Raw genomic sequence first — 27,852 nt, 5'->3', positions numbered from 1 at the left:
GAGTGCAAATATGAGTGCTTGGTTGTATCATTGGATTTGGATTTATATTAGACTCTCTTGAACCTCTGACAGACCAGGTTGGCCTGCTAAAGGCACTTTTCTGTAAAGGAATAGAGCAATCTCATCTTAAAGACCCCCAACTGACACAATTAGTATTGGATCTCCTGTTGCTAAAGGCAGCAAGTCCCCCGGTGGAGCTGAGTCATGTGCAGAGATGGGCATTATTTCAATAAGATGTATTTTTTATAACTTTTGTGTATTTTATCATTTGTATTGGAACCGAGTGCAAAAATAAGATGTAATATGATTCCAGTTCCTTTTGAAATACTTCAATGACTTATTAGTGTTTGACAATGAAATGAGGATGTCGTACATTTATATTATGCTGATATTTATCATCGTCTGCAGCAACATTATTTTGTAGTTTTGGATGTTCATGTGGGTATGTTCCCCAGATGGAGCTCTGTAAATGTGAAGTCGGCTATTTACAGCAAAGAAGAACTCGGCCAGCACTAGCAAACGTCTGTGTTGATTTAAAATCAACCCAAATTAGCTCACGCCAACTTAGAATTGGGCAGTGCTTTTGATTTTCTTAGCTAGTGTTTAGAGAGTTTGTTTGTAATAGGACTGAACTGTACTAGGATGAATCCCTTTATCCTTTCATAAAAAAAATTAAACATGTGACTTAAAGGAGAGCAATTAACGCCCCAAAATATTTGAATTCACTCACAACATGTAATTGTGCGACTCCTACAAGTATTTCCACCGTCTCTAAAGTTGTGTACAATGACAGCCCACCTTCAGTTAATCCTTGGAATGTTGTATCTTACATGTCAAATCTGCAACAATGTATCACCATACATCTATCCAAACTGCCTCAAACACTAATACAAATTAAACAAGGAAACATTAATTATTAAATTCCTTAACGAATAAAAAAAACATTTGATTGAATGGCAACTCTACTCTTAACAATAGGTGCAGTTGGCAGGGAAAGTGGTTGAGGCCTGGGGATTAAGGCTGAATCATTTTAATAGTAAATTAATCAAATGAATAAAAACTTCTCGAATCTATATTTTTTGGATAATGTGGTGAAAACATGCTGTGGTTGATTGATACCTGTTACTCTTTAGTGACCTTATTGTGTAAAATGTATACATTCTCCCCACGGTGACATGGGCTTCCTCCAGGTGCTCCGGTTTCCTCAAAAACCACAAAAAACAAGTGCTATAACACCCTACCCTGTGGAAACCAAGGCCAGGGCAGGACCCCGGGCCTAACCCTGGGCAGTCCACTGGCCCTTTCTCTCTGCAAGGATCGGTCAATGTAGATGAGGACATTCCCCATGTGATCGATAGGTATACCAAATTAAATTCAAATCAATCCACTTAAACAGCAGGGTAAGTTGTTCACTGGTCCAGCAGCCCTACCAGCTGGAAGAAGACACCCGCAATAAAAAGGGAACTCACCCGGAGGTTGACCCTGTGGCCAGGCCAGGTGACGTTTCCTTGGGCTGGGGTTCCTTTCAGTGAATGTATATGATGTTTAGTTTGTTAAATCATGCAAAGTTTTTTGCAACGTCGTTGCTATGCTGGTTTGCCATGGAAGCTGCTATTGCAGAAACCACACAGCTTGCATTTTGTTTGAATCATTTCTTGTCAACACTGTCTTTGTGTTGTGCAGTTATCTGAGCTCAGATAAATGTCATTGTGTGTAACGTTTTCACGATTTTCTTTCAATAAATACGCAGATGCTACACTGCCCAAGGTATGATGCCCTTCCTCTTCATCTTTAGAATTCAGACTATAGCTCCCTCTGGACGTGTTTTTGTGGGACAAACCGGGAGTTATGTTCGCCATTGCTTCACTAAGGGGTCCACTCCAAAGGTTTATTGTACGTATACATTATGTGAAATACAATAATGAGCTTTTAACATTTTTGAGGTGGAAATGCATTCAATAAGGTAAAAGACTACAAAAATTACAATCATTGCCCTATAGGAACACAAGGGAGCTAGCTAGAGACCTAGGGTCTTTATTTTATATGAAAGAGGGCCTCAAGTACATACAAGATGATCAATTTGGTGGCTGAAGCCCTACAAGAAGTGATGCAATCCCTCACTGAGCGGACATTAGATGTTAAAAAAATAACATTAATGGGTGAGTGAAATGAGGGCCCCATAAATGTAATAAATTAATAATACTGAGGGGAGTAATACAGAGATGTCTGAAATCCTTTATGTCTATCAGGCCATTTGGGTCTAATCCCTTAATTTGTAGGCTCTAGCCATACAGGAAGTGATGCAATGATTAGGTGACCTAGGGGTCAAGTTTCCCTTACCCTCAGGGTCACTGAGACATGGAGCCCGGCCTGGGAGTTGTGTTCACAGGTCAGCACTCGGTTGGCCTGGGAGCCCACATAACCTGGCCTGGTTAGTGGACTCACGGCCTGGTTAGTGGACTCACGGCCTGGTTAGTGGAATCACGGCCTGGTTAGTGGACTCACGGCCTGGTTAGTGGACTCACCGCTCAGAAGAGGGGTCGAAGAGGGTGCAATGCGCGGAGCAGCAGCTCTGTACGACTCTGAACCTGCCGTTGGAAACTTCGAAGCAGACCTTATGTGGGAGGTTCAGAGGGAGCAAACGTTGGGCTCACCTCCAGCCCTCCAAAGGTTCTCCACCAGGGTGGCCTCTGTCAGCACCGACCGCGGTGTGCCTCCTTGCTGTAAAGAAGTGTCCGACGGATATAGTCCTACTTTATATAGATATATTATAGATAAAGTAGGCAGGTATATTTCAAAATGATAAGTCGTATGTACGCGTGTGTTTTCGTAACCCTGCTCTATGTTGGAACAGCCAGAATGTAGCGGTGGTCCACAGTGAGGCTACCACAGGGTGGAGCATACTTTCCAGCAGACGACCCGTTTGTCCTGTAAGCGTTCGGGCATTGGCCCTTTTTGTACTTTGACACTTTCAGAGCCTCTACCGGCCGGGTGCATCCAAGCAAATACCGACGATGGCTGACCAAAGGGTGAACACATTGGGCGCAGGCACCTTGGACAGGGGTTTTGCTGCGGGAGAAACCATTGATACTTCAGGAACCAGGGGATTCCGAACTCGGTGTGAAGGACTTCTGCACCAGATGCATGTGCATTGACAACCATGATGATCCTGCTGGCTGCATGTCGGTCTGCACCTAAATGTCTCAAAGTGGAGGCTTACCGGCTACAAAACAAAAACAGAAACCTTGCTTGTACCATTTGTCTGTTCTACTTTTGGGTCAACTTACTCAATTCTGGATGTGTGTGAAAGTGTGCGCATGTAGGTGTGTACACACCCACAGACACACACCCAAACCCACACCCACACCCACACCCACACCCACACACACACACACTGATTATTTAATCATCAGATTTATTGATTGTATAGAAAAAGGTTGAATAGGGCATAATGCATTCTATATAAGATTTAACATTTTCAACATTCAATGTACAAAAAAACCTAGCTATAGATACAGTAAAGGTTTAAAAAGACCCGCAGGTTTCAATGTCCAGTCGGCTCCACTGCGGCAGAACAGCCAAGATGTCAAATATTTCACCCTTGAAGTAAAGTATACATTTAGGAATATCCCAATATTTTTTTTACCGAAAAGCTTGTAAATCTCGATGAACATATCTGTATCTAGATGTCAATGTCTCCTGTTACTCGTGAACTCTGCTCTCCATAACCGCATTTTCTCTCTGAAATATCCATGATAAAACCGCAAACATTTTCAACAGCGATTCCACAGCCTCTGAGGGAGAATCGGAGAGAATGCACAAAATAACTTTTTACACAGTAAGCTTATATTGAGTTCGCCATCAGAGATAGAGTCAGAAAAACAATATAAAACAACTGCATTAGAAACTGCCCCGTTTTCATGAGAGGAGCAGGATGGGGGGGAGGGGGGCGCCAGTATACTCCACAGTGCAGATGTGTATAGTGGTGGATGTTGACCCACACCGGAAACCTAATTCACACCAAAACAAAAAAAGGCACTCATACACATCCGTGTGACCCACATACAGATGCCTCAAGAGACACCAGGAAATAAAAACACATGAGAGAGAGAGAGAGAGAGAGAGAGAGAGAGAGAGAGAGAGAGAGAGAGAGAGAGAGAGAGAGAGAGAGAGAGAGAGAAATGGCAAACATATTGTCATCGTTTCTGACAGAGTCCTTCTGCCTGATATTATCAGCAGGATGCAATGCACATACAAATATATATATATGTGTGTGTATATATATATATATATATATATATATACTGTATATATATATATATATATACTGTATATGTATATATATATATATACTGTATATATATATATATATATATATAAATATATATATATATATATATATATATATATATATATATATATATGTATATATGTATATGTGTGGGTATATATATATATATATATACAAATATATATATATGTGTGTGTATATATATATATATATATGTGTGTGCCGGTATATAAACGTTGTATGTAAGGCATGACCAAAAACAAGAAAAGTGAAATAAAAAAGTTGTGATAATTTCAAATAATAATCTCTTTAACTGTCATATCAGAACGAGGAGTTCGTTAAAGCCATCAATTTGCATTTCGTAAAACAGAAAAATGTCCCAATAACCACCACCAAATTCCCCATAATCTTCTAGTTCCCCCTTCTGGGTATGATGGTCTTGTTAAAAGATTGAGTTAATAACAGCATAAAAGATTGGCATACTGATGACAGCTATGCCCAGCTTTTATCAATCTATAATAGTTCTTTATTAAACACCAGGGTTACAATGTCATAAAAAAATTACTTAGTTCTCGGCCAATCTTTTATGGAACGAGTAAAAAGTCACTGAATGGCAAAAACTTTCCAAAATAAGTGTCTTATTCCTACAAAGCTCAAAACTAATAGATGCTTAAACCAACGGAAACTCTTGGGAATGTTTTGTCCACAGCATGATTTCAAGTAAAATAAAATAAAAGCTGTACTTTTACATCTCCATCTACACACACCATACGGATGTTATGCCCAGACCAAAAAAGCTGAAATGGCACATTCATATCTGTTAAAATCTCTGAATGCCTAAAGTCTGAACATTTAACGCATCAATCTATATGTTTGTCTTTTCCGAGATCAAACAGTACTGTGGGACACGCAGGCATTCTGTGCAGAGTGCAGGCTTGTGTTTCAGCATTGTGAGTGCTCATAAAGTAAAGCCCACTTCTTTCCTTTTACTCTCTGGTTGAAATTCAAAGGTGCTCCAGGGACAGTTACACTGAATTTCCAACTGCATAAAAAACAAAAAAAACTGTTAGTTTGGGTTTCCAATGTGTTTGAACTTTCTCTAAAACTCTTGACATTTGAAAAGTGCTGTAAGACTCTCACTGTTTCCAAAGTTTGAGTCCATGTATCTATTTTAAGGTGATGAACCACTGTGGATCTGAAAGCTTTTTTGTTCCAGAAACAGCGTTTCGTGCTCCGCGATAAACACACTCTTCTGGAGAGGGACGCTCTCGATGCTGAACTTTGATTATCCGATATCGTTGAAATGTGGATCGTATCTTTTCTTATCGCAATCCTTTTATGACAGCTGAACTGTTGAATTTGTCTCCCCCCTCCGCCCCCAGTTCTCTGTCACTAGTTTACTTTTGTAACATTTCTTGAGAACTTTATAACTCTGTTCCCGGTTAAGAATGTCAGCTCCGCCCACCGTTGTACTTCCTTATCATCCTCAGCGACGATGTTCATGAGCATTTGTTATCCTGAAAAAAAGATGCACACACCTGGATTTCACCTTCCTGTGCTACGTAGCGGGACGTCTCCTACTGAATGAACTATCTTGTGCACATATCCCTACTTCCTCAATTAGGTCCATTGTCGTTCACTTCCAGGACTTTATGAACCAAATAAAGAACAGACATCCATTACAAGATAATAGACCAAGGGCCTTCCATGGATATTGTTCGAGGACTGCACACAATCCCCTAAGATCATCCAGCAAAACGCCGTCCACGTTTTTCCGAGGCAATTGCGATCGCAATGTTTCAAACCATCCCAGTCCAAGCTCAGGCTCTGGGAACACTCTGAGAGTCTCTGATTGGCCAGGGTCCTTCAGCTGGCAGCCTGCCATTGGCTGTTAGAAAGAGACGTTGATGGAGAGAGGGAGAGTTTGAAGCGCAGAGCCGGAAGAGGAGAGGAGAGAGAGAGAGAGACTGATGTGCTTTGTGATGCATCTACACCTAATGCACCAGCTCTCTCTATAATCTCATCGGCTGTCTGGGAGAGTTTGACACTTGATCTAGTCTGTCTCTCTCTCTTCCTCTCTCTCTCTCTCTCTCTCTCTCTCTCTCTTTCTCTCTCTCTCTCTCTCTCTCTCTCTCTCTCACTGCAGCCTGAGCGAGTGCTGTCCCACCTCAGTGTCTTCTCTCTCTCTTACTCCGTCTCCCTGACCCCCTCCCTCTCCGTCCCCGTCTCTATCCCTTGAAGGGCCTGGGCGGGGGCTTCCCGATCTCCACCGAGATGTCGGTGTACAGAGGGAACCTCTTGACCTGCACCAGCCGGTAGGTGAGGGAGCTGATGCCGTCCCTCCTCATGGTGTTCTTGGTGTTCTGGATCTTGTTGAACCTGGTGGAGATTCACAAAGAGGAGAAGAGTGTGCGTGTCACGTAACGGGATGTAGCTCACATCCAACACCATCATCGAACCATCACAGCTGGTCACCTGTGTGTGTGTGTGTGTGTGTGTGTGTGTGTGTGTGTGTGTGTGTGTGTGTGTGTGTGTGTGTGTGTGTGTGTGTGTCTGATAAAAACACACACACACACACACACACACACACACACACACACACACACACACACACACACACACACACACACACACACACACACACACACACACACACACACACACACACATCAAAACCCACATAAAAAACAGTAACAGTTGTATATTTCTTTGGAGTCCTTTTCTGCCATGCAAACCTTGACCATCAGGTGGTGCTGTGACCTTATTTTGCTCAATAATCCAAATATACTGAGGTCCTCAAGTACCATTTGCCTTTCTATGATCACGTCCCAGACTAGTGTTGCCCCATTAGTATAGGTGCTCTGGTCAAGGTTAATAAGGGGCCCGGGTTTAGTTATGTTTATACTATCAATCACTTGGAGAAATACCCTGTTCTTTCAAAAAGCTTATGAGTGCAAAATGTATATAAATGTTATATCTTATGTAGTCAAAGCAATGAGTCAGTATACAGTATGGGCAGTGGATGGGAGGGGGGATGGGTTAAAGTGATCACCAAAGGATCAACACTCCCACACTCAACCAATTATCCAAACTGCGGGTGTCTTGAGAGATAATCAAGGCGTTATATCACACAGGAATCCTTTTTTTTCTGCCAAGGCAACAAAAAAACAAAATAGCGCAATACCGAGTAATCCTAGCATCAAGGTTGTCTATAGGTGTATTTGTCATTTGGATATCACCTCACACTCATCTTCTCTGAATATTTACCGGACACTTCTATACAACGCGTCCCACAGTGATTTATGTTTCTGGATAAACGTCAGGACGTAGCAGGTATGCGGTTAAGTCGGAGGCTTGCCTTTAACCACGCATTCGCGTGAGAGTGGTGGCTGCCTCGCGTATCCTGCGTCCCTTTGGAGGGTTAGTGGTGCAAATCCTCAGTGGTAAACACAATGTGAGATGCAGTATGCACATGAACTGCGGGGGCAGTGTGGGTACAGCATGGGGATCGAACAGGGTCAGTGGTCAGCAGGCAAGTCAGCCGAGGACAGCTTTGAAGACAAGCTAATAGACCAAGTTTCCAGTTACACACATCTGCATGTTGTGTCATTGCCGCTGGTTTATTGTTTACATCATGCAATTCAGAAGTTGTGTAAGTTCCCCCGTGTGCCCTCTAGTGGAATCCCCAAGAAACAAGCAAGGTACAAAGCCGAGTGTGTGAACACTTCTGTTCAAGGGACAGACCGTTTTCCTTAAGGTAGGTGGCTAAAGAGCAAATATATCTCCGGCCTTATGAGGCCACATCCAGCCTTGTGTATCGTCTCTTCAGAAGGACGCTGCTCTTCCGAAAGATGCAGACAAAAGACCCTTCTGTCTACATTCTGGAAGTGCACGCACACATACGTATACACACACCCCCACACCCACACACACACACACACACACACACACACACACACACACGCTTAGCAAAAAAGGAAAAGGCAAACCATAAAACCTTCTCTAAATCTCTAAAGGCATTGGTAAGCAGCCTTCCTTCCCTGAACTTCAACTCGGGGTAACGGTGGAATGGCCGATTGTTCCCCGTCACGCCAGGTCAGCTCTGCGCTGCAGAAGCTGCTAGAGCGCGTTGGTTTAAAGAGAACAAAGAGAATAGCGAAAAACAACGAGGCCAGGGAGGGACATAATGCAGAAGATTTATACTGAATCAGGCTTAGGGGAACGCTAAGGGCGAGTGAGAAGGACAGACACTGAGATCTATGAATATATAAAGAACAGCGGCTTGAGACACGTGGCAGGAATGCTAGCACCTATAGCACATACATGCACATGTGCAAGAACGCAACACACACACACACACACACACACACACACACACACACACACACACACACACACACACACACACACACACACACACACACACACACACACACACACACACACACACACACACACAATCTGGGAATTTTTCATTAGGAATACAGAGACATGGGGTGTACTACTTGGATATTTACATAAATATCTCGCTCTACGGTAGTGGATATGCATATTAACAAACTATCTGTGTGTCGGTAGCTTGCCTTGCATTCTAAATTGGATCCTAAAATAGGCAAAATAACACAATTACATTTAATAAAAAAAACATTAAACTGAACATGGAGCAATCTCAAGCCTGCTTCTCAGCATGACCGTGTGAACTGAACCAATCACGTTCTATATTATACGTGACATTTTAACGTGCATGTGTTGCATCATTATGACATGTACTGGATGTTCGCTGGTGAGGACACTAGCCAGGATGAGCTGGTTAGCCTGCTTTCTGCCGCCGTGTCGGCATGGAGGGGAACGTGCTCCAGTTTAAATCCACCATAGTCTCCCAGGATTATATTTAAAGATATCCTTTAATAATGATGACACCTTATTAGGTCAGGGACAGAAAGAAAGTGCTATTTCCCCCCTTTATTGTGGTAATATTTTGAGTGGACTCTGGTTAAATCTCACTTTAGCATGCATTGGAAAATTGGTGACCTCGTTCGAGATTAGACTTTAGACTGAAGACCTGTTAATGCTCAATTATTTTATAATCTATTGCTGAGCAAGCACACCCCCACAGACCCACATCCGCAGTATTCGCCCCAGACTGTTATCATATGAATTCGATATAGAGCCATGCTACTGGGCAAGTTGTTTCTTTGTAATGCATTAGGTACTGATAGTGAGACAGCATGTCTGCGTCTGTGTGGGCGACTGCGTGTGGGCATGTGTGTGTTGGCGTGTGTGTGTTTGTGTGTATGTATGCCTGTGTGTGTTTGTATGTGTGTGTATGTTTGTGCGTGTGTGCGTGTGTGTCTGTGTACACTTTAGGGGGATAGTGATGAATGTGTCTCTTTCTCTCTACACTGGACTGACATCTCATTGCTATGCCTAACCAGCCTCTCAAGAGATGAACTGAATGGATTCCTGTGTGTGTGTGTGTGTGTGTGTGTGTGTGTGTGTGTGTGTGTGTGTGTGTGTGTGTGTGTGTGTGTGTGTGTGTGTGTGTGTGTGCGTGTGTGTGTGTGTGCCTGTAGGTGTTTGTGTGTGTGTGTGTGTATTAGCATGAAGATACTTGGGTTTGCTGGCTTTCATGTGCATTTGTGTGTGTGTTTGTGTGTGTGTGTGCGCAGACGCGTGCGTGTGTTGTGAGGAATCAGACATGCATCACACAGTCCAGATACTTCTTTTGTCCACATCACAGCTCCTCCAGACAAACTATTTAAAGGCTTTGATTATCCATTCCTGTCTCGACAACAGGCTTATCTAACACCTTGGGAACGTGCAGAGGAGCCGGCATAATGTTGAACCGCCGAGATTCTGACCGTCACTTTGTATTTGTGTACATAAACCCAAGGCTAGTAAAGTGAATGAATTGTGTTTCGAAAATGGATTTCTTCAGTTATCCTCCCTTGTTGTTATTGTGTTATACTTCTTAATTGGGCGGATCTTTGTGTTTTGAAGATTGATAATACATGAAGAACTCCAAGCCTTACTGGAAACATAGCAACTTTTCATCACTTCTGATCAGAACTTTCTTTTGTTCTGAGTCAGGCTAATTATAAGAAGCACATGAGATACGTGATATCTTAGAAAACCAAAAGGCCCATTTCACATTTTAATGAGTGCCCAGGAGCTGGTGAGGAGAGTGTTTACATGACCGACACACCATTTGCTCCTCTGATAGAGAGTTAAATTCTCTATTATCCTCCCCAACACAAATAAAAAGGTCCCAGTTGGGGACACCTTTTAACCAGAGAGAGGTAGAGACACATAGTTAGAGAAAGAGAGGGTGAGAGAGAGAGATCACATGCACACAAACACACACCTTTGTGTTGATGTATTGATTTTGATGAAGGCAACTAGACCAGCGTGTCCCTGACTGCTTCCATATCTAGGGTTGACATTTAAGCGGGTAATTACAGTGGGAGCTTTCAGACCCTCAACAGTGAACGATGACGTGGTCCATATATAATGGATACAATATATATATATATTATACACAGTACTCACGTCCTTCAAGTACTGTGTATAATACATATAAATGAGGCTCATAGTATACAATATGAAAAGGTCTGTTTGTCTGCTCAGGCCAGCAGGCGTGTTAACCAATGGTATTTCTTTATTTATGAAGCCCTGGTCGTTAAAATAGAATCTTAAATTACATCCATGTTGCATTGGATCTTTAGTTCCCCTTCGACATGCTCCGATGACACTCAGGGCGCAATTGAGCTGAATCTTATTTGCGTTAGTGCAGCGGACTAAAAATAATCAACCTGTTGATAATCTACACTTCTACCTGTCGGACGCTGGAGGAATGTTCTTAATAACTGTCCCGTAACTGTGTGTAGTTTTCTCTGTTTGGTTTTCATTTGTAAATATGTGAATGAGAGTCCCCATCAATAATTCCTGCGAGATCCTTGAATAAAGAAGATGAATGAATGATCATCAGGTAGGTGAATGATCATCAGGTAGGTGAATGATCATCTGCACAGAAGTTAATTATTAGCTGTTAGTTAATTCAATTAAATGAAAAAGCTACTAGTGAATATTGAGTTGTTGGTGGTCTAGTTATGTACAGGAGAATGTCAATAATGACCGTGTCCTTATTATCATACACCTCATTACTCGTATGCACATGCGGGAGGGGGAAAGAAGGGGCCCTCCTGGGGCCTACAAGCAGCTGCGGCCCCCAGGTGTCCTTTGAATTTTTACTCTTTTGAAATTCTGGTTTTGGGGTGTTTAATAACCATGATATTAACACAGCCCAGTTTCCCCCCAGTACACGCTATGGAGGAATAAACTGAGGAAGAGAGCGACCATAATGCTGAACAAATGGTCTAGCCTTGGCTAGCATCATTGTATAGAGGTATACTGAAGCAACATCCTCTCAAACGTATTGAGCGTACTCGACCAGAACTTCAATGAACACGATTTTTTGTCATCAGATCTCACTTTAAACCAAAGCAACGCACCAACGTCACCTTGAAAGGGATTACTTAGGCTGTGAGACAGCCCACTTTATCTCTGTCACCATCTATCGCAGCTATGACGGCTATTGATTTTAGTTTATTTATTTACAGAGAACAAAAAAGTGTTTTGGGGTTGGGGGGGGGCGGGGATGTTGTGGTGCTTAACCGGGCGTGAAAGCAGGCGGGCGGGCGCGGTGGAGAATACACCGCTGTAATCCACGTTTAAGCGGCTTAATGTGAGGTGCTACGGTGGCGGTGATTAACGTGTTTAAGAGGAGGGGGAGGGGGGCTCATCTCGGGGTCCTCAGCCTCGTTCATCAACACGCCGCAACACCAACAGGCCGCCGCCGCCATGTTGTCAACCCCGTCTGAAACACACGTGACGAGCGGACGCACACGGAGAGAAGGACGCCTCAGACGCCAATTAAACAACCGCCGGGCTGACGACCATCTAGAGTTGAAGTTCTGTGTTTGTATTATTATTAATTTTTGTTTGATATGTCCTCTATTATTCGGCAACATCCACCCACACTGTCGTCTGATGTCTGGAGGCCAACCGAAACCTTTCCGATGCAGGTTTGATGGCGGTCTGCTACTGTCCGGTCTGAGCCTTTGATGGAGGTTTGACTTTAGGGATTTATGGGCTCATCTGAGGGGCTGGTGGAAGCAGCATGAAGGAACATGTCCTTCATTCTCTCAGAAACAATTCTGGGGGGGGGGCAGTAAATGAAAAGGGGAGTTGAGGACATGAATATTGTGCGTTAAATATGTCCTGCTCTGTACGTTTCATTATCCCCCGAGATTAATCTTTCAGGGTTTTCAATAAGTATGGAAATGTGGAGATGTCAGACCTTTGAGCGGTGACTCAACCAAGCTGGCTTCTATAGCTTTAGAAACCTTTTTCGAATCCGTCCAAATTGTCCACACCGCCCTTTACCAATCCTGAATAATAATAATAATAATAATAATAATAATAGTAAATTTTATTTGATGGCGCCTTTCATAGCACTCAAGGTCACCTGAATAAGGTATACATTTACTTTGAAATTATTATTACTAGGATTAGTAACAGTAGTACTAATCCTAGTAGAATAAATTATAGTAGTAGCGGGAGTATCAGTAGAAGTATATTGTTGTTATACGTTTTTTAGCATTAGTAGTTATAGTAGTAGAAGTGGTTACAGTAACAGTAGCAGACATAGTAGTCATACTATTAGTAGTCTTGCTACTACTACTAGTAGTAACAGGAGTAGTAGTAGTACTATTGCTGTAAAGTCTTGTGATAGAAAAATACCAATGTTATTACCTTTTAGTCAAATAGGCTTTTTTTTCCATCCAACTGGAAGAACATAACTTGTGAGTTGAAGCGAACTGGTCTGATTCCCAGAGGTCAGAAAAAGATAGAGACGTGTTTCCATCGTGTTAAGCTACACTATAGTAGAGAATTCAGTTCCCTAACCAGCAGGACTGTGGTTTGAAGGTCGTTTTTATAAATCGTACTCTAACAGAGTGTACCAGAGGTAGCATGAAGGGAAACAAACTACTATATTTATGATGACTGCTGAAAAAAACACTCTTTCAAGTCCTCTCAATCCACGAGCCATAGTGTGACATCACGGAGTGACTTTGATACCACCTTGACACAACACATCAAACAGAAAGAAACAGGGATATATAATATCAGAGAGAGAGAGGAGAGTGAGAGAGCGAGAGGAAAGAGAGCAAGGGCGTGCGTGCAATAGAGATGAACATAAAAAAAACAACGTAACGATGAGATCTAGAGAGAGAGAGAGAGAGCGAGAGTGGGAGAACGAGAAAGACAGAAAGCAAGAGAGATAGAGCTAGCTATCGAGAGAGAGAGAGAGAGAGAGAGAAAGTGAGAGAGAGAGAGAAAGTGAGATAAGGTAGGGGAAAGTGAGAGAGCGAGAAATTGCGAGAGAGAGCGAGAAAGAGTAAGTGTGAGAGAGAGCGAGAGCGAGAGAGAGAGAGAGAGAGAGAGAGAGAGAGAGAGAGAGAGAGAGAGAGAGAGATGAGGTGTTGTTGTGATGATGATGCAGTACCTCTGAGGGTTGGGCTCGTTGTGTTTGTCTCTCTCGTGTTTGATCATCCTGTAGCGGCCGATCCGGACGTCCGGCCGGGACACCTTCATCCCGTTCAGAGTGATCCTGGAACACAGCGGCCCTTGTTCAGAGGATCATACGGCCATGGGGGAGGTGGGGGGGAAGGGGGCTGGGGACTCTGCATTTATTCTTATTTCCATCCATGTTTCTTGAAAGGGATAAATGCTTTGCTCTGATTTGCCGTAGACATACACGGTGATATACACACACAGAAAACACAAATACACTGCCACACACACACACACACAGAAACACACACAAACAGACAAACACACACACAGACGTCACAGACACACGCATATATGAATAGAGAAATCTAGACAGCACAATCTGAGCCTTGTTGACTGGTTATGTATGAGGTATTGGTTGCACCGACTTTTCAAAATGATAAGGTGCAGAGAAGTGAACATAGTGTCTCGGCCGAGGTGTTCTGCTCCCCCCTGTTTGAATATTCTCTGATTCACGTTGAGCCAGATGCACTGGGAATATAATGCTTCCAATGAAAAGTCTCAGCGACAAATACAATGGCTAGATTCAATGTTCCTTGACCTGAGAGTGAAACCTGAACAATGTACAAAGCTGCGAGCATCAGGACAGGGTACACAAAACCAGAATAATAAGCCTCTGGTTAGAGAGGGATTCATTTTTCAGACCAAGGCTAGAACCCCAGAACAACTGAAAGAGCTCTGAGATTGCATTTAGGTGTTAGATGGGATAGCAGAGGGCATCCATAGCCAGCTCCAGCTCTAATGCAACTACAGATGAGGTATGAGGTAATGCCATCAACACAGCTTCCTCTAACTCACAGCCATCCACAAAGGAATGGCAGAGACGATGGTACTGTATAGTCACACCTTTGATGCACCTTTGTATAGTTCCACCCAAATCTTGAGCTTCCCACTGTGTGACTACAGATGCTTTGATGGTATACCCACGCGAGAGAAGATGAGATGAGAAGCAGTTCGATTTTTTAATTTGACGATATTTAATTGCAGAACCAAAAGGTTTGATGCACGTTTCTTGTTATATAGACGGTGGACAATGTTCACATTGTTTGGTCACTGATATTGGTAATTTATCTGGTTGCACCTTATCTCAAGGACATGTTTCACACTATGGGAACTATATGTAACCCATTGTCCAATGTGTACAATTTAAAACAAGACTTGAGAAATCTATTCTCATTTCCAAAAGCTATTTGGATAAGGAAGCAAAAAAAGGCGAGTCTCTAACGAAAACAAATATATGATACCAAATATATGAAATGAATCTAAAACAAATCAATCAAATTGGACAAAACTATTTAACTGAATAGGTCTACAACAAGTGTTGTGTAATTATATAATTATACTAATATTATTCCAAGTAATTAATTATAATGAATTATATAAGTATGTTATTACACTGCCATTGTTGGCAAACAGACTGATAAGGAAGCCTAGCTACAGCACCCGTCCTTTATGTTTGATACAGGCCATTGTACAGAACTCGGAAGGCCTAATGATCATAACAATATGTGCAAGACTCTGGTCCTCAGGACCGCAGTCCAAACTAAGGGCCTGGGTACATCGTGTGGGTAGCATCCAAGCACTGGTAGTACCACGTTGTTGCACTCAGGCCAGCTCCAGCCCAGCACGGTTGGCTGATAACAATCTGTATGCATGTGTGTGTATGACTGCATGCCTGGGAATTGGTTTTCATGGTGTGTGTGTGTGGTGATGTGTACTTTTCGTAGGGGTTGTTTTTTTCACCGTCTTCCACGCTCTGATTCTTCTGATCCTGTCCGTCTTGTCAGTAATATTAATATTTTCTTTCCATGTTCTTCTTTCCTCCTGTCTTTCTGTCTTTTTGTCTCCACTGCCCCCCCCCCCCCCCCAATGCGCTGTCATCTTCCTGAATTATTATTCATGTTCTTATTCTTGACCCGCTCTTGTTCTAAAAATAACATATGAACAAATGTAAATGAAATCTTTTGATGTTGATCAAAAATAACAGAATGAAAACTCCTAGTAGTACACTACACTATTCAACATATTCCGCTCCCATCATGTACTTTGTTTTGGGCGTATATTCATGTACGTACGTAACAGGCAAGTTAACATGAATCTGCTAACTGCGCGGCTTTATGAAAGCCAGAGAGTAATTATCCCCCTTAACGCCCGTGCGCTGGGTGATCCTAACTTTACAAGTCTCTATTGGCCTATTAAGTGTCAAGTATGACTCGACACTTACTGGGAGCTCCGGCGTCTAATAATGGACCACAGCATCGCTGGAGCCCTCCTAATAATAGGAAGGTATTAGCGGCCGCACACTGTGCCAGCGTGATTCAGTGAAGATAAACACAGTGGAACGGTGGTGAGGGGATGACTTGTGATGTATCAGTGCTTCGGTCCCCCCCGATGTGTGGTTAGTGAGCGGCACAGCGAAGGCCAGGACGTCAAAGGAACACGCCCGGGCCTTCTCTCCGCTGTTAGCGCAGGGCAGCGTGGCGGCTGCTTCGGGCGTTGGACTCCCAGACGAGGGGAAGCGGGTTCGAATTCGTCGACCGTAGGCGAGATCCGTGAGCAAGATGCGTAAGCCCTGACTGTGGAGGACACGCGTCTGGATTCACTGCAAGTGGCCCTGGATGAAAGTGCCCGGCCAAAGACCTGACGGTGTGGTGAACAGTGGGAAAAGAAAAGAAGGAGACGTGGCTTTGGGGGGAGATGAGGGTACAGCCACATCGCCAGTTCTCCTTGAAAACCTCAAGTTAAGGGTGCCATCTATCCTACTTCTCTTCATTTCTTTTTTTGTTTTACGTTTTTTTTTTTCAATTTGAGTTTGCCCTGCAGAAGGTTCGGGAAAAGACCAATACATTTCTTTCTAGTTTCGATCCGTTTTTGCGGGAGCCAATCACCAAGCTGGCTTTTCCCCCTGGCAGGCTATTGGCTGATTTAACACAATTACGACAAGGACGTGACGGCAAGCAGCCAATGGCGCACAGAGTCAGTTGAACCAGGGCCGTTGATCACGCCTCTTGTGCTGAAGGAATAGCAGCAGCTTCCCCAGACTAATGTGCAATCTATGATTGAGCTTGGTCTGGCAATAGCCAGGCTACATTTTCACATCTTTTTAGAGTAAATTTTTAGAGCAGAAATCAGTATAGAAAGCCCACCCAAAAATAAAAGCCCCTACAGTACATGGTCTGCTCTGCCAATTGTCCGTCGGCCCCAACCCCTTAGAAAAATATCTGCCAGCTAATATGATCGACCATGAAAGGCTTCATTTGCAGCCTGAAGCAATGTAGTCTGTGTGTGCGTGTGTTGCTGTATTTGTGTGTGTGTGTGTGTGTGTGTGTGTGTGTGTGTGTGTGTGTGTGTGTGTGTGTGTGTGTGTGTGTGTGTGTGTGTGTGTGTGTGTGTGTCTGTCTGTGTTCGTGTGTGTCAATTTGTGCGTTGTGTGTGTGTTTGTATCTATGCGTGTATGTGTCTCTGTGTATGACTGTATGTATGTGTGTGTGTGTGTGCCTGTGTATGAGTATGTGTGTGTGTGTGTGTGTGTGCGTGTCTATGTGTGTGTGTTCTAACGCGCAGGGCCCCATGGTTGATTGGATTAATCAGGGGTTTCTCTAGCTAGTCTCTCTCGCCTACTATTCCCACCAGTGGAGTTAATTGCATTAGAGCGTTGAGGTGGAGGAGGGGCGTTAAGTCTAACGTCCAAGCCCCGGCTCACGCAGCCAGACCTGGGATGAGAAGGGAGCTGGGGGAGGCGGGTGGTGGTGGTGGTGGTGGTGGTGGTGGTGGTGGTGGTGGTGGGAATGGTTGGGTGTTGGATCTCCAAATACAGACAGGGAGGGAGAAATAAATGAGGTGTGTGGGTTTGTGTGTTTGTGTGTGTATGCGTTTGTCAGTGTATGTCAGAGTGTGTTTGTGTGCGTGTGTTTGTTTGTGCATGTCTGAGTGTGTGTGTGTGTGTGTGTGTGTGTGTTTGTTTGTGCATGTCTGAGTGTGTGTGTGTGTGTGTGTGTGTGTGTGTGTGTGTGTGTGTGTGTGTGTGTGTGTGTGTGTGTGTGTGTGTGTGCGTGTTTGTGTGTGTGTGCATGTCTGAGTGTGTGTTTGTGTGTGTGTGTGCATGTCTGAGTGTGTGTGTATGTGTGCCTGTCTGTTTTGGTCTGAGAGACTGCAGGCGCCAAAAAAAGAGAAGGGAATTAAAGATAGAAAAAGATTGCAAAGAGCAATGGGGAGAAAAAAGAGATAGAGAGAGGGTGATTGATTATTTCGTAGGCAGCCACTTTACTGCTGCTGTTTCGCAAAGTGGGAGGGAAAGAAATACAAAAAGCTGATTGAATATTATTGATTCTGAATATCCCCAAATATCCATGTGAGGCCCGCTCTTCCACAATCCCATCCCACTCGCCTTTTCTGCATTCGACTCTAGCTAACGGTGACCTTACTTTTCACAATCACAACATCTCCCTCCAACTCTGAACAGCGGCCCCCCAGTAGTATTGTCTCCTCTGCTCCTGCTCCTGCTGGGTTAACTAGCCCATCTTCTCCTTCGCCAACCACCTAGCCTCCATCTGTCACTGGAGACACATGATCCGTCTCCACGCAGCGAGATCAAACGCAGCGGCTCAAGAGATCAGAGGAGGAATGACAGTTTGAGATGAAAAGAAGGAGAAGGAGAGGGGGAGAGAGTGAGGGGCAGAGAGAGAGAGAGTGAGAGTGAGAGAGAGACAGCGGGAGGGAGAGAAATAGGGAGATAAATAGAAAGTGAGAGAGAGAGAGAGAAATAGAGAGAGGGAGAGAGAGAAATAGGGAGAGAAATAGAGAGGGTGAGAGTGAGAGAAAGAAATAGGGACAGACTGAGAGTGAGAGAAAGAGATAGACAGAGAGAAATAGGGAGAAAGAGATAGAGAGAGAGCGAGAGACAGAAAGACATGGTCGATATAGAGAGAGAGACAGAAAGACAGGGAGAAATACAGAGAGAGCAAGAGAGACAGAGAGAAAGAGTTAGAAGGACAGAGAGCTTTGCATGCATCCAGCTTTAAAGTGGGGAGTAAAGGAGAAGGCTGAGCCGCATCAGCAAACTTCTTCTAAAGTTCGCTGGCAGACGCCGTTTAAACTCCCCACAGGGAATATTCAATACCAAGTAGCCACAATCTGATCAGCGAAACCACAGGAAACACATTCACGCGAAAATAAGTTAGTTATAATATCTACATTTACTTTTACCATTGAGAACATTTTTAACCAATGGGTTTTTGAAGCATGCGTGTCAGAAATATGCCCTGCGGTTTCGGAGGCGAGGCACGCATATCAGGGGTCAGGGGTCATCATAACATACCAAGCCGACAGCCAATCAACGGCATTAATTAATGCTGTTTATTTTGGCTGCCTTGTCCGTTCAATCTTCTCGAGCCATGCACAACGGCCCATATCGTATGTGTGTGGGTGTGTGTACGTGTGTGTCTGTTCAAGCCGTATGCGTGTGTGTGTTTGTGTGTGTGTCGGGGGGATAGGGTTTTATTGTCTTATTTATGGAGAGAGAGTGCACGGTAGGGCGAGACAGTGCAGGAGTTCATCACAGTATATTTCGTGTTGGGTTTAAGAGATGGACGAGGCGGGTCGCGCTGTGAGGGAGAAGTGGTGCGTTGTACTTGTTTACGAAGAGCGGAGCAATGCATATTTACACCGGACTGTACCATTTATTATGGAAGAAGGGATGACAAGGCAGAACGGCTTCTCCTTCATTTGCTTTTATGTGGCTGTGTGTTGTCTGTTACATGCTCAGGCTAAACTCACTTTACCGGGCTAACCCAATCAGAGGTCCATTTTGTAACGTAAAGATTTGCTTTGTGTCTGTGACTCACTGACCTGACCGTTTTGAAATGAATGCATATTTTTGCAAACGGGTTTGGTTCGTTAGGTCAGGCCCCCAGGACCTAACGTTGGTTAGGTCATGGGGGGGTCATGGGTAGCCAATGAGATGCAATAGCCACGAGAGGGAGAGAGAGGGATAAAGAGAGAGACAGGATAGAGAGAGAGACGGGAAAGAGAGAGAGAGAGAGAGAGAGAGAGAGAGAGAGAGAGAGAGAGAGATGTGGAAACCAGCCTTGCGTGACAGCCCTGGAGGGCCAGGGTACTTTCTAGGGCCCAGAGGCCAAAACTAATTTGTCTTTCCTTCCTCTCTCTCTCTCTCTCTCTCTCTCTCTCTCTCTCTCTCTCTCTCTCTCTCTCTCTCTCTCTCTCTCTCTCTCTCTCTCTCCATCTCCATCTCCCATGTGAAATTCCATCTCCAGTAATCTGTAGTTTTTGTTCACGCTACAGTGTGATGCTTCTAACTGTAGATTCAGTTCCTCTTCACATTTTTAATTCACACCATTTTGTTTGTATTTGTTTATATTAAAGCGGCAGAGCATATCTTTCCTCACACAACTTTGCTTAAACCAGATTTAAAAAGCCCCAAAAAAATGGAATAGTATAAAACCTAAATCTTTCTCAAAATATGCGGTGCGAAAAATATACAGCAAGGGCATATAAATATGTACCCTGACTTTGATATCTCTGTCCCTATATTGCTCTCTCTTTCCCTCTTTCATTCCTCCTTTCTTTCCTTGGCTCCACAGATGCTGGAGGGACCTCTCGGAGGAGTATTAGAGGCATAGCGGGTTGTGTAAGAGCAGCATGTTCACTGCCCGTGCCCATGGGCAAGGCCACACTAACAAGGACAAATATTCCCCTGGGGCTGGCACTAAGCTGGCAAAAAAACTCATTTTGGGCCGTGGTCCACAGAAGTCAGTCTGTATGGCAACGAGTCAGGGTGAGGAGAGAGAGAGAGAGAGAGAGAGAGAGAGAGAGAGTGTAACAGGAGACATGGTTGGTTAAGATAGAGGAAGAGAGGGATAAACAGGGAGAGAGACAGAGATAGTAAACTATGTTAGCATTATAAATGTTAACACCCTTAAAGCTAGGATAGGGTATTTCTTTTTGATGCAACTCATATTTGTTTTAATTCTAATAGCATACCAGCAGCAATCAATAAGTCTGCAAAAATGCTGTGATCGGAAAATATGATATCTGTGGCTGTCGCCGGCCTGAGCAGGTGTTAAACATCTTCTGCATGTCGCCTGTTGGACATACTCTCTGTTGCAGGGCACCTGAACATGTGACTTTTGTTATCAGAGCGTTCTTTACGTCCCTTTGGAAACTATCGAGACACAAAGGTCAAGAAAGCAGAGTTTACAAGCGGATGTCTGATTTTACTTTCTCTCTCTCTAACTCCCTCGCTCTCTCTGTCTCTCTCTCCCTCTTCCTCTCTCCCACTCTGTCTCTCCCTCTCTCTCTCTCTCTCTCTCTCTCTCTCTCTCTCTCTCTCTCTCTCTCTCTCTCTCTCATTCCTGAGACAAAGCTCCCCTCTACCCATAAGGCACTGTAGCGACTTTATCTCTACAGCAGAAGCTAATATCAGTATAAAATCATTGTTAATAATGTTTCTTAAGGGATGCTAATCCAACCACTCACTTTTACTTTTCCCCGCAAGTTATTGTAAAGTGGGTTGAAGACCAGCTGAGAAATACTAAGCGGTGTCTGCTTTACGGAGGGGAACGTTTTGGCTCTGGAAAAAGATAGTGGATGTGATGCTAACCTCCGGCAGGTAGTTCAACCTCTTTTGAATGTTTCTGTCGTTCTTGGAGACGCAACCACCCCTGAAGGGCCGCTGGGGACCTGAGCCTGTGCTGGCCCACGAGAGGTGTCACCAAAGGCGGCTCATTCGAGGACATTCAAGGCCCAATGTGGACCTGTGCTGAATAGCTCCAGTATTTCTGAGCAATCTGGCCTCAGGGCACTACCGGGACTAATGTCTGCTGTTATTGCCGGTCATGTTAGTCAGATCATCCCCACGGAGCGTCTCCATCAGGACACGTGTTGCTGGGAGAGCTTTGTGGCATGGAAACACACAGGAATGCCTTACGAAACGTATCGTCACATGTTTTGATAGCGTGCCTGACACGTTTGGCCGCCACACAACTGCACATGGTACACTGTGTTTCTATCAAGGGCAATCCTGCTCAAACCGGCTGGCTGAAGCCACACAGAAAGTGGGACTTGAAGAGAGGAAGAGACAGGAGGAGAGGGGATGAGGGCTCGGGAGGACGATATGTGATTCAGACCGATATGCTCCATATTATTCGGTGTGTGTGTATGTGTGTGTGTGTGTGTGTGTTCCTGTGAATCCTTATTATTTTGTACATTACAATGTACGGGCTTGAAGGGAGCTGGCAGTGAGGTCATTTGTGAGCGAGACCTGCGGTTGGTGGCTGGCCTGTGTCTATCCTGTGGTCTTTGGAACCTATTGTTCCTGCGATCCACCACTAAACCCCTGCTCTACGAGGCTCACCAGCCAGCCGGGTTGTGTGCTGTCCACTTTGAAAGCTCTCCTCCACGCTACGTGGTTCAGCTGCACACACTGTATAAATCTCCCTCTCCCCCCTCTCTATCCCTCCATCTCTCTCCCCCGTCGCTCTCTCATTATTTCCCTCCCTCTATGTCTCTTTACTGCTCACGCTCTCTCACTCTCTCTGTGTCACTCGCTGCCTATCTCTCCCTCCCTTTAGCTCCATCTATCTGCCTGCTTATAATAAATGTATTTAGCGTCTCGGAATAAAATCTATTTGAGGTCAAAAGGTAAAACATTGCCAATTTGGGAGATTCTCTTCCTAATCCAATCCAAAGAGCTCAATACATTGTAATCATGGGATAACGCGCCTCCAGCACTGTGACATGCAATGCACTTTAGATAGCACACAATGCACACGGCAGGCAGCCGCGGTAAGCCCTGCGTCAAAGATATGTGAAAGGAGGAAGAGCTGAGGGCTAGGCGAGCGCCGTGCATCATGTTGAGTGGTGGGACATCTCAGTTGTTCCCTGTTTCTATTACGGGTTCCTTTTAATGGCGGAGGATCAGAACTATATCCCATAGCATGTCGAGCCATTGTTGCATAGATGCAGAAAATAGCCGGGCTGGAGTGCGGCAGTGGCTCTGGAGGCCCCTATACTGTCTGATGGAGATACCGCTCTATAAAAAGATCAACACAAAAAGGTTATGTGTCAGATGGCTGTCATTCATGGCTGGCCATCATTGATGCTCACATATAGACACAAAAATAAACACAAACACACACACACGCACACACTCACACACACACAAATTCACAGACACATGTACACACACAAATGTACACACACACACACACACACACACACACACACACACACACACACACACAGACACACACACACACACACACACACACACACACACACACACACACACACACACAAACACACACACATGTACACACACTAAGAGATGTATGCACAAAGAGAAACTCATATTTTGCCTGTCCTTCACCTACACAGTCCTCGAAATTGCTTTTGTGGTTTAGACTAGATTAGATAAATAGTCAAAATGAACTCATCTTTTTGGGAATCGAGAGACTTCTATGATCCTGGAACAAAAGCAGAGATGGAACAAAATAGAGAGGGATGGAAATAGCCACATACATATTGTATTCAAGGTGTATTCATCCGGAGAAGCAAACCGCAGAGGTTTAGAAAGAAGGCATCACATTCAGGGGCCTTCTTTTAAATATATTTATTTAAATCCCAAATAACCATATCCAAATACATAAAAAAAGCGGTTAATTTGCGCCTTATTCCTTCCTATTGTTCACTTGGGAGCGTCACACGTCGAGCTGCAGCATGCGTGCGCACTAGCGTTCGTGCACTCAGTTGACGTGCCAAGGGTTATTGGATTACCTGCCAGTGCGTGTGTGAGCCAATACGTGTTGCATCAGTCTCTCGATCAGCCTGAATGTATGTGTGTGTGTGTGTGTGTGTGTGTGTGTGTGTGTGTGTGTGTGTGTGTGTGTGTGTGTGTGTGTGTGTGTGTGTGTGTGTGTGTGTGTGTGTGTGTGTGTGTGTGCGCACAGACACCGACGGCTGTCAACACGGGACAACACACAAAAAAGAGTGTTGTCTATCAGGCCAGCGAGCACGTTAACCCCTGTTCACAGCCGCCCGCTGGGCACACGGTGGGGGACGAGCCAGCCAGCTCTCTGATCGGACTCTGTATCCTAACGCCATGGAGGAATACTACCACGCTCCTTATCACAGCACATCCATGTCTGTGTGGGTATTATAATTAGGGGTGACCCCAAACCTTAGAAGATTTGGACTTTTCAACAGCGAGACATTTAGTCGACTTTGTCTTTAATTGTCTAATCCTCTTGTCGGGGTATATTGTGTGCTCGCAACAGTGGGTCATCCCATTGGGAGGATGTGGCTGCTAAATGAGTGATACCACAGCATCGCTTGGCTATGGATGGAAAAGGAAATGGTCTTCTGTGTGCAATTATCTGTTTTATGTTTTGTCCTCGATAAACGTCCTTATAGATCGGGTGTTACCCCTTTGTGTAATGGGAGTGGCACTATCCAATTATTTTCTATGGGACGAAGAGCACACGCTGGACTGTTGATCAAGAAGGATGCACGATAACGGTTACTGCTTAACTTTAAGCTGCAAAGTTAGTTCTGTGGCCTGTGCTGCAAAGCATCACTCACATGTTCTTTCAGTTTGATATCAGTGCAACGCTTCTTCGTTGTCTTCAGCGATGCGGGTTCTGTCGTGATCCTTGACACCGTGCGTCATCGGAACCAGCTCTGTCTCCACAGAGATCCTCCTCAGTTTTGTTTTCATAGGTTAATTATTCTAATTGAGGTATATTCAATTCTAGATTCTGTCTTCTAGATTTAAGCAATAGATCACGCCAGGCTGTGGTATGTGCTCATTATACCACTGTTAAGGGGCGTTGTCCGGCCCCGACGTGCAGCGGAGGGCCGGCGACCCCCTTCACAGTGGTATAATGAGCACATGCCACTGACTGAAGTGATCTATTGCTTTTATTCAACGGGTACTGTTATGGCGAAACGAAAGTCATAGACACACTACATTTAAAAAGAAACCAAGAAAGTCAAAGTAGCCCCTCCTGGCTGCCGCTATGCATCGACGGTCGCTATGCAACACACTTTAGCGTCCCTCCGAGAGAAGGCTCCGATAGAGCGGTTCGCCGGCAATTTATCCTATGGAGCAGTTCACTCGCCGTGTGCCTAAGCTTTCGTTAGTCTCTCCATCGCCTTGCTCACTCCCGGAGTAACAACATTTGTAACTGTTTCTACTTCCAGGCGCGGAGTGATATGCAAACTTTCACAAAATGATCGGCCGTCATAGCAGTTATGTATACGCTCATTATACAACAGTTGGGAACCAATCAGATCGCTGGATTTAGGTCCCCCGTTGTATAATATAGTACATGAGGTGATTAGTAGCCGCCAACATTGTCGTTATATGCTGAAAGTTCATTCTTTTGTGGAGGCTGTCGGTCATTCAGCACTGAATTCACGACAAATAAGGGATAGTCGCATTTCTTTAAAAGTATAAATGAATGCATAGGATTCGATGATAAATTGATGATGGGTATGGCCTGACGAATCAGATTCAACTATGCTTAATCTGAGTCAAGGACCAATTTTTTTTTCTTCTCACTGGACTGAAGAATGAATCACTATAATTAGTTTATTACTATTTTGAGATTTTATTTGTTTAGAGATTACTTTCTACACCAACCCATCCCGGTCAGCGAGGTAGCTTGGTGTCCATATATATTTGGGTGTGAATCGTGTGTCACTTGGGGCAGCAGGAGGCGAGGGTTACCTGTTGTAGATGTCGTCGTCCTCGCCGCCCCAGCCCCAGTACTCGTTGGGGAAGCCGTTGATCTTCAGGAACTGCTTCCTGCTGAGCCCGGACACCCCTCCGAAGTAGCCCGCGTACGGCAACCTGCGCATGGGGAGGGGGGGAGAGAGAGAGAGAGAGAGAGAGAGAGAGAGAGGGTGAGTGGATGGATGGATGGAGGGGTGGATGGCATTGATGAGTGCAGGGGTTAAAAAAAGGGAAGAAGAATTAGGAGGTGTTGAAGTCAAGACGGGAACAAAAACCCAAAACAAGGGAAGGCTTTGAAAGTGTTGGCATTTTATCGGAGATCCCTCTGCGATCCGTCGGTAGGCTGGTTGGAGTTTAATAACGAAACCAATGGTACGCAAAACCTGGAAGAGCCACGCCAGGGAGCAGACGTGAAGGAGAATAAGATACAGAGAGAACAGAGGGAGGGAAAAGGTCGGCGGGGGATAACAAGATGTCCGCCCGTCTGCGAGATGATAATGTCAACTGCTTACCACCGATAAGGACTAGCACACAAGGTGGCGTGCCGGCACACGACAAGGACATCGGGAAAAGGGCGCGAGGAACATTAAGAGCACAGAGTGGAAGAGAGACAAGGACAGAGTGGGCGAGTGAGGGACAGATGGAGAGAGAGGAAGGCAAAGCGATAACGGAGAGAGAGTGCGAGGTGCATCAACACAGACAGAAACAAAGCGGTGCATAAGAGTGTGAGACGGTGAGGGAAGTCAGACACATATAGGAGAGGCAAAGGGGGAGGGGGTGAGCAGTGCGAGTGTGAATGAGGTGTGGAGGATTGAGAATGTGAGGACCAGAGGGGAAAAGAAGGGTGAGAGCGACTGGAGACCCCTGGGATTCATGATGGAGTGTGGGGTGCCTCTCCTCTCTATGCCAGAGGAGAGACTGTGTGTGTGTGTGTGTGTGTGTGTGTGTGTGTGTGTGTGTGTGTGTGTGTGTGTGTGTGTGTGTGTGTGTGTGTGTGTGTGGTTGTGTGTGTGTGTGTGTGTGTATGTGTGTGGTTGTGTGTGTGTGTGTGTATGTGTGTGATGTCAGAAGGATGACAGCTCCCTGCTGGAAAATGACAAGTGGGCACTAATGAGATTGTTTCACCATCACTCTGTGTGCGTGCGTTTTTGCGTGTGTGCGTGCGAGGGCGCGCGCGTGCCTGCATGCGTGTTTGCACACAAGCCAGAATACGTTTTTTTGGTTTCATTAAATTTGATAACCCAGGTTGTCTTACACCTTGCAATTAGTTTGGCTTGGTTCGCCTTGACAATCCCAGAATCCTCTAATCCTGGGCACAACACCAACTGAACCAGTCAATTGGCAGGAGGATTCCCAGGCTGAAGCTGTTCCTTTAAGAAGAGGCTGTGACTCCGGGGGGGAAAGCATATTCCACATCACAAATGGTCGGTTTCCAAGGTGATCCTCCCTGCTTGGAGGGCCCCGGCCCTCGTGGAGTTGGACGATACTGAGGTAATGGAATGGCACTGTAGCGGGATGTGACTTTCACACAAGAGTGTTTTGACCATTTATCAAACGCCGCCGTGGCGCTTTCAGTGCTGAATGCAAGCCTGGACCAAGTGTCTCAAATATTCAGAGGTAGTAATGAAAGTCTTCCTCGCGGGGGGATAACTCCGGGCCGACTGGACCAACGCTCCGGTATTATCAGGAACCAAAGTGTAATTTATGCAGTCATGTCCTCCCTCCCACTGCCATCTTGCTTTGGGTTTCCCCAAATTAATAAAGGAAACAGTTAAGAATCATACAAAGTAATAGTGGGAGGACCAGATAGTCCATTTTGTCTTCTTTCTTTCTCTGTCTCTCCGTCTCCTCTTTTCATGCTCAGGCCAGCATTAAGGATACCGTGTTATTATAGTTTAGCAACAATAGAGCAGGAGTGTTAGGGTAGAATCAAAGTAAAACCTGCTACTGCCCCAAAGCTTCCAGCCGTGTGAGCATTTGGTTTGGGGCTCTGAGAGACTGCAGCCATAGTAAAGAGGGAACACCAGAAGCCATCTTAAGAGTCTAATAATGGATAGGGTACTATTTTATCTTACTTTTACTTTGGGTTTTATTTTACTTTCTCAGGCTTTAATTTCCTCGCCAACCAATATGAGCTGAACTTCCTGTCCTTGTACAGTTATCCTGGCAGTAC

The 27,852-nt window shown here is 44.7% G+C and overlaps 1 protein-coding gene across 1 annotated transcript in view; it reads right to left on the bottom strand.

Moving 5' to 3' along the window:
- Positions 1-5,034: 5,034 nt before the first annotated feature.
- Positions 5,035-27,852, bottom strand: part of b4galt2 (UDP-Gal:betaGlcNAc beta 1,4- galactosyltransferase, polypeptide 2) — a 92,228-nt gene continuing 69,410 nt past the window's right edge. Inside the window, exons 5-7 of the mRNA XM_056597105.1 lie at positions 25,674-25,796; positions 13,860-13,964; positions 5,035-6,670 (exon numbers count right to left, since the gene is read on the bottom strand). Of these exons, the coding sequence (XP_056453080.1) occupies positions 6,520-6,670; positions 13,860-13,964; positions 25,674-25,796 (379 nt within the window). The 3' untranslated portion in view covers positions 5,035-6,519. The remainder of the gene's footprint in view (positions 6,671-13,859; positions 13,965-25,673; positions 25,797-27,852) is intronic.

This window comes from Gadus chalcogrammus, chromosome 8 (assembly GCF_026213295.1).
Source record: "Gadus chalcogrammus isolate NIFS_2021 chromosome 8, NIFS_Gcha_1.0, whole genome shotgun sequence".
Lineage (NCBI taxonomy): Eukaryota > Metazoa > Chordata > Actinopteri > Gadiformes > Gadidae > Gadus > Gadus chalcogrammus.
The sequence above is the reverse complement of the archived record's forward strand: the minus strand, read 5'-3'. Positions and strand labels throughout refer to the sequence as shown.